The sequence below is a fragment of the Cyphomyrmex costatus genome, unplaced genomic scaffold, assembly GCF_001594065.2.
Source record: "Cyphomyrmex costatus isolate MS0001 unplaced genomic scaffold, Ccosl1.0 scaffold602, whole genome shotgun sequence".
Lineage (NCBI taxonomy): Eukaryota > Metazoa > Arthropoda > Insecta > Hymenoptera > Formicidae > Cyphomyrmex > Cyphomyrmex costatus.
In genome coordinates, this window is record NW_017280159.1 from 169,970 (window position 1) to 184,720 (window position 14,751).

The 14,751-nt window shown below is 37.6% G+C and overlaps 1 protein-coding gene across 1 annotated transcript; it reads right to left on the reverse strand.

Annotated features, from left to right (window-relative positions):
• Positions 1 to 2,822: 2,822 nt before the first annotated feature.
• htt (huntingtin) lies at positions 2,823 to 13,607 on the reverse strand. Its single transcript, XM_018547084.1, has 15 exons — positions 13,419 to 13,607; positions 13,169 to 13,352; positions 12,222 to 12,500; positions 11,999 to 12,140; positions 11,355 to 11,927; positions 10,682 to 11,280; positions 10,290 to 10,603; positions 8,904 to 10,211; positions 4,795 to 8,830; positions 4,501 to 4,706; positions 4,213 to 4,387; positions 3,732 to 4,145; positions 3,477 to 3,637; positions 3,306 to 3,393; positions 2,823 to 3,244 (listed from the first exon to the last, which is right to left on the reverse strand). The coding sequence occupies exons 1-15, from the start codon at positions 13,502 to 13,504 to the stop codon at positions 3,146 to 3,148; spliced, it is 8,664 nt and encodes a 2,887-aa protein (XP_018402586.1). The 5' UTR covers positions 13,505 to 13,607; the 3' UTR covers positions 2,823 to 3,145.
• Positions 13,608 to 14,751: the final 1,144 nt, after the last annotated feature.

Genomic DNA, 14,751 nt, shown 5'->3' on the forward strand with positions numbered 1-14,751 from the left:
GGGGACTGCTCTGCGATTTCTTGATGGCCGAACTAATCGGTTCCGTAAAAACACGTTCACATTGATCTATCATCGCTTCAACGTTTTCCAAAGTCCTTGAAGGTAATTCTGATTCGATTAGAGAAGTTTTCTAATTTTTTCGTTGAAAGTTAATTAGCTTAATTAAATCTGAATATCTTCAAGCTTTCAACGGAAAGTAAAAGAAAAATAGTAAAAATACCGTGGAGATTGATATAAAGAAGAATATTTCTATGCTCAGACAAATTTATTCTGAGAAATCGATGTCAAGGAATTAAAAAGTCTATTACATACAATCCTATAGCCAAAAGTTTGGAAACACTATTATTTTATATTTTATGAAAAATTAGACATCTCGTTGAAAAAAAATCGTAGAAAAGTTTTCGACCAAGCGTTTTGAAGGGCAAAGATAGGGCTTTAAATTCGCGTTTGAATTTTTTGTCTACATTTTGTTCTTAAATTACATGAAATTAAAAATTGATATTTTTTGCAATATTTTTATCTTACTTTGAAGCGCTTCAGTTTTATGAGACATCATCGAATATAATTTAATACAAAAGTATTTAAAAGTAGGCTTTGTACGCTTTAAAATGCTTTTTAGAAAAATTTAATACGATTATTTTTAACAAAGATATCGAATTTTTACGTAAAAATTCATGTTTCATAAAATTTTTTACTTCAAAACTAAAGAGTTTACGGAAAAAGGAGGAAAACGAAAAAATGTTTATATAAGTATATAAAGTCCCGAATTCGCATAAATTCTTAAAAACAATTTTTTTAACATTTCTTTATTAGCTTTTATTAAAAAAACAAATTTTATTCACTTTGTCATTTCCTGCAGACCAAAAAGTTGCAACTGTCGCAAATCAATTTTCATTAAATAAAAGTTTTTAACTAATAAAGTTTAACTTTGCCCTTCAAAACGCTTGGTCGAAAACTTTTCTACGATTTTTTTTCAACGAGATGTCTAATTTTTCGTAAAATGTGAAATAATAGTGTTTTCAAACTTTTTTGACTATAGGATTGTATGTAACAGACTTTGTAATTCCTTGATATCGATTTCTCAGAATAAATTTGTCTGATTGTGAGTATAGAAATACTCTTCATTATGGGTGCCTTCCAATAAGCGACACAGGTGACACGGTGTGACATAGTGTATCAGGTACATCCTTATTGTTCGCCAATGTTAAACAAGGATGAGATGATCACTGTATTGTACTATATCGCTTGTTGGAAGGCACACTATATCAATCCCCATGGTATTTTTACTATTTTTCTTTTACTTTTCGTTGTGTGAAAGCTTGAAGGTATTCAGATATAATTAAGATAATATATCTCTCTCTCTCTCCCTCTCTCTCTCTCCCTCCCCCCCTCTCTCTCTCTCTCTCTCTCTTCCTCTCTCTCTTCATACAATTTATTTATTGTACATATATCCACACATAGATCTTTTATTTAATTTATAGTTAATTATTAATGTATAATTATTCTTTATTTAGATTTAAATAGAATGAAATAAAAAAATAAAAACAGAGAATATATATATAATATAGGTAATGGATATATACAGGTAATGGATTTTAACAGAAACTATGTATCAATGTATAGCAATTTCTGATTTGAAATCTATTGCCTGTGTATTTATTCCCTACTTCTATCCCTTATTCTCTTTATTGTGTTCGAGCTTTTAATCAGCTAGAAATGTCTTCACCTTGGTCGACTAGGCGAAGAAAATCTTCGCCTTTCAGGCGGGCAATGACACGAAGGACAATGCTTCTCATAATTTCTCGTTTTCCTTTTATGCATCACAACGTTGCGCGGTAAGTCCTCGGGTTCATTTTGTCCGCAATTAGAGCAGAACTCACCGTGATGATACAATCCGATATTCCTATACGCATTCGCAGGTATTCTCTTGTACAGTTCCATAATTTTCTAAAATAAATTGTATCCAAGACGAGATATAAAAGCTGCCGGAAACTTAATCTTTTTTCAATTTATCCGTACCGTATTCAGTTGTAATCAAAGTTGGCCAAAAGTTCTTGCATCCGATAATAACAAAATTCCACCAAGAAAATCGAACTGAGAACTCATGATACTGTTACTAATACATAATTTCCATTTATCCAAAAGTATACAATAAATTTTGTTCAATTATTAATATCTTCGTGAGTTTAGAATCGTGAGCACAAAGAAATATAAAAAAAGTATATAGCTAATATGAAAGATTGTATACCATACATATTCCGTATAGAAAAAAAGAAACTAAAGGAAGTTTGACGCAACTCATGCTTGTCCAAGTTCGATGCGAACGTGTTTCGATTCGAGTTCGTTGCAAAATTAGATACAGATCCGAGGAAATCCAATTGATATTGGAGCTGCATAAATCCATTTCGAAAAGTGAAATGTCATGTTATTAGTTACAGCGCGTGCAAAAGTCTTAGAATTAATTAAAATTCCTTTGTAGCTTCTGAAATATTAACATTACTATGTCATATCAATTCTATAGAATTCTCATTGTATATAAACAATCAATTTATTGTATTGATAAAAATATCACAGACTTCAAAAATAGTAATATTTAAATTATATATATACACACACATCTATAAATGCATTCTCGGTAATATAATGGATAATAACTAACAACATAAAATTGCAAATAGATAATAATTATATAATTTCGATAAAAACGAGTAATTAGAAAAATAATAGCAATTTAGAAAAAAAGTATTATTTATGAGAAAAAACATTTTAAGAATTATGATTTGAAGAAATTTTAGAATTTGTGTGAGGGGATTATTCGTACTTATTGTATTATATAAACAAAGATAAAGATTCAGATTTCTAATTCAACAATATACGAAACAACGCTGGATGATTATTGAAACAGGCATATTTATGTGAACATTTATGCCACGTAATTTTTATTTAAAAAATACTGTTTATTGCAAAACAATTTGTATATCTTTCTTCTGACGGGACATAACGTAAAATAAATATCACCATACATACAAATATACACGCGTGACGTAGCGTCAACGTAGAGATTGTACATTGTTTTTACAGTCTGGATTTAATATTCCGTAGAATGCTTTTCTTTTGAGTTCTCCCAATTAATAGGCAACGTTATCTAAAAGGAGGCTAGAATGTCGCTAAATGGAGTTCCAGGTTCTTTCGCGGCAGCTTCGAAAGTCTCGACAAATGCCTTCTTTTGAGATTCTTTAGATAGCTGAAATCAATGAATAAAATAAATACTAAAAATAGCTAAAAGTTAAATAACATTGATGTACCTTATGATAGAAATCCGAAGCTGCTATACACAATATTTTTTTGTCTTCATATTCGTATTTTCCTATTCTCGACTGGACATACGGAAATCTACCATGTTATTGCTAAGGAAGAATTACTTCCCCCCCCCCCCCAAAAAAACCGATAAAGTTATATCGATGAAAAAAGGATACAAAGCTCTCAACCAATGATTTGTCGACGCACTTATGAAGAAACAGGACAAGCACCAAGTCGATATTGCCATCGGTAAGCTTTGAATGAAATTCGGTAAACTGAAGACCACCCAGTCTTGAAGGAGCTCCATTTCCGTACAGGTACACGCTTTCTCACAGACCTGGTGTAAAATCAGATCGAATCATACATTTGTAAATCTTTTATTTCACACTTCAGTCGCGATATAATTCAAGATCTTTGATTAATTTACAAACTTTAAAAACTACAGCAGAGAGTAATCTCGGGTGCGGTTGCTGCGGGGACAGGAATTCCCCTATAACTTTAGTGAGGATCTCCGAAGGTGGGAAAAAGTCTCCGAGGAGACACGACAAAACTGTGCATAGCACCTCCACCTCCATGGAATGTCCCTTACGGATCTTATCGAATATCGCGGAAGTGCGTTCGATAGATCGAACCAGCGTCTCTGGTTCTACATCTGGTAACGGTTCTTCGACACCAGGCTGATTCAATCGATCAGCTGCCTCTGTATACATGCACGTCAGCAGAAGTTGTAATGCTGGCAATGAGAGCAGGGGACTGGGTTGCTTTAGCCGATCTATCGCAACTTTAACGATCTGCTCGGCGACCTTGCCAATGACGCTTTTTGTCGCTACGAGCCTCTCAAGACCCTGTTAAGTTAAATAAGCAGTTTGCGTATTCGTGTTACTTAACCAAAGATGAAAAACACCGACATACCTGCAGAAGAGTTTGATGTAAACCGTATGAGATATTTTGAGATGTGACTAGAGAAAGGACTAATTCCAACACGGCCGGCGCTTCCGTGTCTGGCGGTGTGTCTTCCGCATGTTCCAACAAGAAAAACACTAAAGCCCACATTATTCCCTGATGCTCTTCACTTTGGCTTAGAATACTGTATTAGAGTAAAAACGAATTAGATAATGATCACAAAATGACATTAAACAAATTAATAAATGTGTTTAATATTCCTTCATCGAATGAAATGAAATTGTTTTGAATTATCACCTATTCGAATCCTGCGAATCAATGTGTTTCTGTATATATTCAATAGCCAGAGGATGTATAATATTCATTGTTTCTTCGCATTTGGCCAGTACCGCGCTTTGCAGCAAGTACAGAGAGCCGTGAAGCGCAGATACTCTGGAAGCCAGGAATACCGACTTTAAATTAACGTCCACTATACGCTTTACTTTATCTAATGTGTCCAAGTCCTATAAAGTAATGTTAGTTAAAAAGAAGGATTTTTGTTTCTCTTTATCATATGTGATTTCTTTATTATATAAAATTCCTAGCGCGTACCAAAGGCGTTAAAACGGCGGCGGCTTTACACACAGAGACGGTCAGATACTGATGCAAGATCGCATTCTCCGTTGGATGAACCCTCGAGACTTCCAGGCACACGTCCAGCATCCACTGGTATTGCGATCTCTCGAGGAAAAGTTCTGAAATCGCCAGAATAGACTTCATAATCTCCGTCAATAATTGTACAGGCGTATTAACCTGCTGTGACGTCCAAATGGTGTAGTGCTCTATCAGAAAGCGCAGGCAGGAGTCTAGATCGAGAGAAGCGGACATCAGTGCATCATTCCGTCTGTTCTTTAAATCAAGAACGGAAGCGTTTAACTTGTCCTCGTATAAATTGCACAGCGACCATAAATAAGAGACCGACAGTTGGCTATATATATATCTATCGGAAACCGCAGTTCTCTCCACATTGCCTCGCTGAAATATATGATTCAGTTTCAAACCATTCTTACTTTCCGCATCATTCATGTATTCATATTTCCACAGAAGCAATTCCTGTATCGTAAATAGTTTCTGAGAGCTGGTTTTATATACGGAAAGTTGAGGATCTCTCGGGTGGTGGATCAGAGTGCTGGCACCAGGATTGCCGGGACATGGCAGCAGCAACGTTTGCAGCAGTAATCTCGTTATCGCTTGAATCGCCAGGCTGCTCGCTTGTATCAAAGCCGCGACATCGTCCGAGGGCGTGTTCTCATTTTGCAGGAAGTTGAGAACGCTTAGGAACGCCATCCAGATCTCCTCGAATTGTGACCTGGACGTCCAACCTAGTAAGTTTACACGGTAGATAAACTGTTCCAGAACATCCACCTCCTGTAGAAGATTAGATTCAGATGACATGAGCGGAAAATAGCACTTGGTAGGACCTGAACCGATGACGTAACAACCGCGTTTCCAAACCAATGGAGGCGTCAAGATGTAAGAGTTTACTAATGGTTGACGACTTATGCTGATAATCAGCGACTTTATCGTCTTGAATAGATACGGTGGTATATTCCTCGTAGTGTCATCCGCCTGACACTTCTCGAGCCAGGCTACTATCGACGCCATTTGAATGCACGCTCGGGCGTAATCTTTCGTATCCTCATCTTGCAGAGCTGGCTCCAGCGCTTGGCAATCTATCGTCGGCAAGGGATCCACTGTCGTTAGTATACTCTCCACTATTTTCGTCAGAGAGATCGCCGCGGAACAAACCCAAGTATGACGTGCATTGTCACCAAAAATCTTATTCGGAGCGGCGTGTCGCAGAATTTCGGCTGCGCAACTTAGCGCGAGGTCCATATCATGCGGTCTTAATCTATGGACATTCTTCTTATCCGAATAGATCATCCAATGTGCTAGTTCAAGGCATAGCATAGAAAATTTGGCAATATCCTCCTCAAATTTCATATCGATCTTCGCCACATTGTACTTAGTTAATTTTGGTAATGTCATCATGTAAATTTTAACAGTTGGAATTATTGTAAAGAGGATCTCCCAATACAAAGCGTCACTTAGCAATTCGGAGAATCTAGTAGCATATTTTAATTCTTTCCCGCTACTATTGTCCGCCTCTGGATTATAAATCTGATGTGGTTTTGGTACGAGATCGCAGATATAACGAATATGCTCCAACAAACATTGCTTGGCAGCAATATACAAAGGACTAGCATCAAAATAAAAATCCTTTTCGCTCTGCGCTTTTCCGAATTCCAACTTTTGACACTTCTCGACAGTAAAGCGGACTCCTAATATCACACAGTGTTTCAAGATCTTCAGATTGAATTCTTTACAAGAAAGAACACTGATACAATCATCAAAATCCAAATCTTTCAATAACTGAGCTAATTCCATGGGATTGTTACTGGCACTTGCGTGGCAGCAACGTAATCTCACTTGAGACAAGAACCAATTCCGATCCAACTGAATGCTCTTCACGGTGGACGGATTGAACGGTCTGCATTGATCGAGCTCCAGTGGTGACAGATCGTAATATTGTACCGCCAACTTATTCAATAAACTGACTAAACCGCCGTGTTTTCTTGCCAATTTGGTGGTTTGCAGGACGTCCATGATTTTCACGATGTCATCCTTCGACAACTGGTCCTTCACATCTTCCGCGCTAGTAGTCAATAGTATTTCCATCCGACGGCTAGCAATCTTCGCAGCCATTCTTGACAAAGCGAGATATTTGATAGACAACAGCCGTGGTATTAAAGTCATTATAACCGCGCCGCTTTGCGAATGATGTGCGCCCTCAATACACTGCAACAGGCGCTTTATAAAACTGGGTTGCGATAAATCCGTGCATTTCGTTGCCACAGCTTGTACCAACAGTCCACTAGCTGCCGGATTCCTGTGTATCGCCGTGGTCAAAAGATCCCTCACCGGAGATTCAGTGGCGACGTTTATTGCTTCCTCTATGTGATTTACTAATAGCCACGTTAGTGGCTCTACATCATTGAGATTCTCGCATATGTAATCGCAAAATAATATAATTCCTCCTCTTCTAATAATCTGAATATTCGTACTGCTATTAATACAATCGCGTGTTTTCTTTTCATTCGACCAAACATGATCAGACTTGCTGGTACCCAATACTTTCGACCAGAAGGACATTTCGTTGTATCCCAACAGGATCATCAGATACGCCCACTGGCACGTTACTGTTGGACACACGTTTCCAATGCTGAGCATCAAGTAGTTTAATTCATCAATAAGCAATTTTTCTTCATCGGATACGTTCCGCCCCTGAATCATCTGCATTGTTGCGTTCGCTACTTTACAATGACTGCCAGATTCAAACATATGAATGCACAATTGCAGAAAGAATGCAAACTGATGGACGAGATAATTATCATCTACCGTGTAATCAGAGAAGTCAACAAAGGGGTCGGCGGACTTGTGATTTATCAGACCAAGTAGACTAAACACCTTTGTGCTTATTAGATTGATCACCTTGAATATGAATCTAGCAAATACTTGCTCAGGCGGCATTTGGCGCGACTGGATGTTCAAGACGTTCAATGGATCTGCACATTCGCGGGAGAAGGAGCTCCGAAGTGGCGATAACAGATGTGACATGTCTGAAACGTATATGTTGAGATCCAACAGACGCGCTAGCATTGCCTCTTCCTTTGCACAGGAGATTAGAGAGAGCAGTATGACGTTGATCATGCCTAGCCAACGTTTCAGTTTAAGAATTGAAGCAGTCGCGGATATCGATGCGGTGAACAATATCTTCAGGAGTGGATCCACCGGCCGAAAGACTGTGGGCGAGATTGCCGCGAACAGTTTTACCAATGCAATGTGAGCCCTCTCGGATTCTATTCTGAGTTTCCCGGCAGCCAGTATAGGAAGCACAGTGTCCATTGTGAGTCTAGACCACCTTCGCCATTTCTCCTCGCCGTTACCATCCCCGCTAAATCTGGACTCGGCCAAACACAGCGCCAAAAGTTCGACTACCTCGTGATACTCCACCAAACGTAACAGCATGGCTATTAGCACATCTCTCGTTGTTTCCAACTCCCGTTGCTCAATCACGCTTGAACTTCCATTACGGATGAGAAATATATCCTCAATGACGGGCGCAAGCGCGGGTATACAATGTGAGATCGCCGGTTGCCCGCTCGCCATCAGACCATCGCATAATTGAATTATCTTCGGTATGCCTATTATCGCCTTGGAGTGATTTTTTTCATACGACAAGTGTACTAAGAAATTGAAAATTCTCGGTAAGAGATCCTCGGTTTGTTGCACGTGACCCTCCTCGATAAATTCAAACTGCTTTAACACAAATCCGATAAAAATTTTATCGGAGTCCAACAGGCAATAATTAACCTTCAGTTGAACCAACTGACTCAGCAACATCAGAACCTGGCACTGCAGCGCGATATTACTCGTAACAGTGTACTGTTTCAGAGACTTTATAACCATCGGTTCGAAAAGTCGGATGAAGGACGCGACGGACGTTTTCTGATCTGAAGATCGTACCAAAGTCTTAAACACTGAAGAAAATTTACGGTCGCTTTTTCTGCGCAGCAATCCTATCCATCTAAAAGCAAAAGAGAAGACATCAGTGTGTCAGCCTGCATGAAGCATCACTATCGAACTGTTAGAATACTTACCCGTTATCTGGCTCGTTTTCGCCTCTACAATTATTTCCGATGCATTTTATTGTATTCGCCATTTGTCTGGCGGGATGTTGAAAACACTGATTATAAAAACCTCTGATATCATCTTGTAATGCGCTGCATCGATCCACATTTTTTTGTATATCCAGTTCGCTCCACTGTGCGCACACGTTCGTACCAAATAAACACTTCAGCAGTTGCTGCACACATTGAACTGTTGCCGTTGGTGACAATACAACGGTAGTTTTTAAATAACATAACACTTCTTCTGCAATTCTACCTGCTTCGTTGACAGATGCGATTTCAAGGATCTGCGAGAGAACATCCAACATCGCGTTCAGCAAGGAAACATACATCTCGCTGGCTTCATGTTGCAGGGTGACCGAATAATTGGAATGTGCTGCCTTCAGGATGTCGTATATTTTCATGTAATGCGGCGTACTAATGAATGTTCCCATTTGCTCCTTCCCGCCCTTCAAGATGCCGATCTTTTCTCCTTTTTCTTTTGACTTTTGCTCCGACAGGATCTTCTTCCTAGGCGACAACGTTTGCGTGGACAAAGACGGTAATACGGGCTTAGCACTTGCCTGTACTAACTGCACCTCATCGATAACATAGACGAAGATATTCAGAACTCTCGTGATGTGCGTCAATAGTAGTTCCATGTACCTATCCTTACACATACTCCAAAGTTTCATCGGATCACTACCAGTTTTAAAATTACAGACAGCTAACCCAGAAGCCAAATTGCCAGCGAGAAGGATCAAATGTCGATGTGTGGATAAATCTAAGCTGATGGTTGATGATGTTAATAGTGGCAATGCCAATGATAAGAGACCACTGCACACCGGAGAGGAAATCATCTCATTCATAAAACTAATATCATTGGCATCCAATCGGTCGCTATTCTTCTTAGATTTTTTTAGTAATGTCTTTGGTAGGATACAGTCCCATCCTCTAACATAAACCGTAGTAGGATAAGTTTCGCTCAAACAGAAAAGAGTTTCACAACAGCCGTATATTAGATATTTTGAAGAATGCACCGTTAATATTTCTGTTAAGATGTTAACTATACGAGATAATGAATATTCCAGACTAGAATCGTAATTCGTTTCATTATAATGATTCAGAAATACAAAGGGCTTGATAGATGTGTTCACGAACGGCTTATGTTTATCCTGGTAGGACGATAGTTCTGAGATAGTTGATGTTACCGCACTTAAAAACTGTTGAGTATATTGCGTAGCCTTCCTTGTAACGGTATCTTCTTGAGGATGTCGAAAATACAAATATGGGATACTCCTGAAATAAAAAAAAAATATATAACAATACGATAATTCAAGTAAATAGTAAAACTGCACAATTAGAAATGTATCTTACTTAACAATCGCATCTGACGCAGCGTGTCTCACTCTTTGGTCCTGATCACCTAATAACGCTATTATAACATCAATAAAGTGCTCTTGGAATAATGATTGTCTCGTTATGTGTTCTATTGTAATATACGATAATTTGCTCAATAAATCAGCTAATTTTACTTTCACAAGAAAATATGGATTTTTTACAAGTTTTGGCAACGCAGTTAAGATGGTAAGACCGTATTCGTTGTTGATGGAATCTAGTAACTCTGGCAAACAGAGGTTCAACGCGTCCAACGTTTGACGGCAAGTTGTCGCGGAATCATCGTTCAAGCCCTATACATTCGACAAAAACATATGTAAGTTAAAAACTCTTGAGACTGGTGTCGTCCTTTTTAAAACGTATAGACTCACTTTTAAAAGTAACTTTATCATGTCTTCCAATAATATATTTCCACGTCCTTGTCGAGCCATACACTCCATTTCAAAATTCCGGAAGGAGCCGCCATACTGAACAAATATAGACTTTAAAAAGATTCCAATTACCATCGCTATATTGCCCCTGATCTGAGGATCTGGGTGATTGGCAAATAACAAAATGTCTGCAATTAATTGATTTGTTTCATTGCAGCTTGACTCTTTGGCCACGGTCATTGTAAACAAGTGTGGATAAAGTTTGAGAATGTAACCCACGCATGTCAGAGCGAGAGATTTTACGCTAACACGAAATAACTTGTCCGATATCAATTGTCCAGGTTTGCCAGCCAACAAAAAGGACGACACCAAGTAACGGCAGCAAAACTTAACGGGCATATCAGAGTCTGTGAAACTTCCGACGTCCACTTCATACAATGCAAAATCCAGGGAGGATTTCTTAGGGGAAGCAAACGATAGAGTGTTTTCTTCTGAGTAATCTTCCTCCTTTGAGTGTTCACTTTGCAGGCTTGGATAAGGCGTTTTCTCGGATTTTTCCATCTCGCTTTCGATATCACTGCATTCCTCCGCAATCGAATCTAAAAAACAATGAAAGCTAATAAACTGCAAGAGTGTTATACAAATTACCATAACTTTACATGTTCGTTCTTACTGTTAGTGGTTTCGATTTTCAAGTGGCAATAACTTTCTAATATCTTTTCTTTCGTTTCCGTAATGTCGCTCGTACATTCATTCTGTGCTTGTGGATTACTTATGACTGACAATGTCGTTTCCGTATCTGCAATCCACTCTGCGTTTGGAGTAATCTCTGGAATATCAGGCTCGTGCAAGTTTAAAATAGAATCCGAATTTGCACCATAAGCAGTACTCGCACTGGAAAGACTTGTGTGACCCAGCGAGGAAATGCATGCATTTTGATTTAATATTATTCTGCTTTGAGTTATGCCTTCCAAAGACAATAAAACAGAAACCAGTGACTTTGGAGGCATTTTTAGAAGTTGTGCCAAAGTCTCTAAAGCTGCATTTATAATATTATGATCTGAATGCCATTTTGTATAATACAGACATAATTCATAAATATGTAAAAGACTATCTATCTGTTGTGTTTCAACATCTTGGGGCTCCGAGGGTTTACACATGTAAGGTAAAATTACTCTGAGACATCCAAAGACGCCTATAACAGTAGAGGAGTGATCCTCGACGTTTCTTCCTAACGTTATTATATCTGATAAGATAAACTCTATTAATAAATAAACATTTTTTTATTATGCAACACATTATAATTATCTAGCTTACCTAATATATAATCCAATACATAATTTAAAAAAAACTGTGGCTTTCTGCAATTTATACATGTTGTCAGAATCATATTAGCTGCTGCCCTACGGAAAACTGCCTGAGGAGAGGAAATATTTTCAAAGAATGCTCTCAGCAAATTCTGAAACAAGATTTAATTTTTCTCAAGTTCACGGAAAAAGCTTTTAACGTGTATAATTATAATAATATACAAAACGCTTACCTTGACGTCCTTGTCTGACATAAATGGTCCTAATACTTTAAAAATTAATGGTAATGACTGCGATAACGTTTCAATAACAGTATCCTCTGACCGATGCGCAATAATCACTATACATGGAATCAGATTTGATACGTAAGCTTTACCCCTTGAAGGACGTATCATGTGACTCAGTAAACCAAATCTCCAAAGAGCAGCCCTCAGTATGCGCGCAGGTCCATTTCTTTTTATTTCATTATACAACTCTATTTGAATTTTAACAATATTACTGTCAACCATTGCCTAAAAACATCAATTAAATTGTTTTTAAATAAATTTAAATTTCATAATGTACACTTTTATCTTTATTCTTATGTATGCTTTATTAATAAATACCTACAATTTTATGAGTAATGATATCTACAATACCTACAAACTAATGATAAATTTAATCATTTATACTACTTTTGAATGTGTACTAAGGACTATTTTATATAAAGTACCTAAGTACAGTGACACAATGTAATTAATATAATGAAATAATACTTTCTGTTAAATAACAGAACAATATTATTTTTAAGCATTTAATCTTATCAAACATTTATAAGCTCTTGATATTTAACTTTGCTAATTTCATGTATAATAGCTTTTAATATATATTATACTAATTCAGTCAATACCAATTAAACATAACATAATATCAATGTTATCAATTTTGCATAATATAACTGTTATATAACACTGGATGTCTTCTAATAAGCAACACAGATGATACGATGTGACACAATATGTCAGTACATCTTTGTTGTTCGCTAATGTTAAACAAGGATGAGACGATCACTGTACTGTGTTGTACTATGTCTCTTGTTGGAAGGCACACAATATTAATGTTGTATTACTTTTAGTTTGTGTCAATTAGAAATCTAATATAAGAGATTGAACTTGCTATAATATTTAAAGTATGAGTGTACCCTTATAATTTTGTTAAGAGATTCATCTGCAACCATCCTAACATCAGACTCATCGTCGTTACAGAGTGCCAACAACGTTTCGATTGTAGCACTGAGAATCTGTGGAAACTTGGTGTTCTGTCTGACAGTCGGCAAACATATCCCCTCGACGATTATTGCACAACATGACACCTTCTCCTTCCTACTGTTGAAGCATTTGCATAAGAAACAAATCGTCTGTCGTTGCTAAAGAGATGTTTACCGTTCATACCTCGTCCCAGGATCTGATGGAGTGTCCAACTCCAATAAACCGTTCAGCGTCTCTACGGCCTTCAATACACCGTTTAGATGAGCCATGCTGGATCTTCGAGAGATCGCCGGTTTCTTCGAAGGACTACCTCAAATAATTGTGCGACTGGTGAATGACATCCTGCCGCTTCCTGGCCGCAAATCTATGACAGACCGTGACACACACACATCACAAACTATCGCTACATGCATGGTGGAAATATACAAGGGCTGCATTCGGGCAGCGCGCTATTAGCGCCATTTGTGTGGTACGTCCTTGTCTCACGTCTAATGGACGACGAAGATAAAATGGCTGTGTTCAGCAGAAAAAACAGCTTTGCAACTGTTGTAAAATTCTTAAATATGATTGGCTTATACATTTAGATCTAATGTGGAAATAAGGGCAAGACCAATCATATTAAAGAATTTTACAACAGTTGCAAAGCTGCTTTTTCTGCTGAACGCAGCAATGAAACAAATAGCGCTAATAGCGTCTCCCCGAATCTAGCCAAGGTGAACCATTGCGCATAATGGAGGCATTGAGGGTGTGGCTTAAAGTTTCGAAACCAATCAGTTGTTACCCAAGCGGAGACGCGTGTATCTTAAAGTGTACAAATTGTTAATTGGAAATTAAAACACAATGCATGGAAAATTAAATATATTAAATATAAAATATAAAATAAATACAAAATATGAATATAAAATATTAATAAAAATAACATGCATAAACGAAACAATTTGGTATATTGACTCTTTATTGACACTTCTATATATTGATGTAAAAAGCACGGTTTTAATATTTCTATAAAATTTATCATTACATACTATTTATATTCCAAGTAAATGCAGTAATTGAAATTTGAATACGAGCGGGAATCGCTAGGAAATGGCGGACCAATCAAAAGTGGCACCCTGATTGCCAGTCTATGACCTAGTTTACACCCAGTCGTCCAATCCCGATTTACTTCGAAGTGAAATGAAATTTCATGGATGTAAATGGATTAGTTTCGACTGATTTCAATCCTCTTTTCTCAGCGGAGTAGAACAAATCCGGTGTAAACATTCCATAAATCTATTTCACTTCGAAATGGTTCGGAATTGGACGGCTGGGTGTAAACTAGGTCACTGTTAGAAGGTCTCTAATCGACATCACAGTGGTTTAGTTTCCACCGAAGCATTAATTCGCACCTAATGCGACGTAGAACCAAATTTAACTCGATGGAAATACGTTTGACTCTGCTCATTTTATTTCCACTTCGATCCACAACTTCTACCAGAGTGGCAGCGAATTGACATTAAATTTTAGTCGGTGGAAA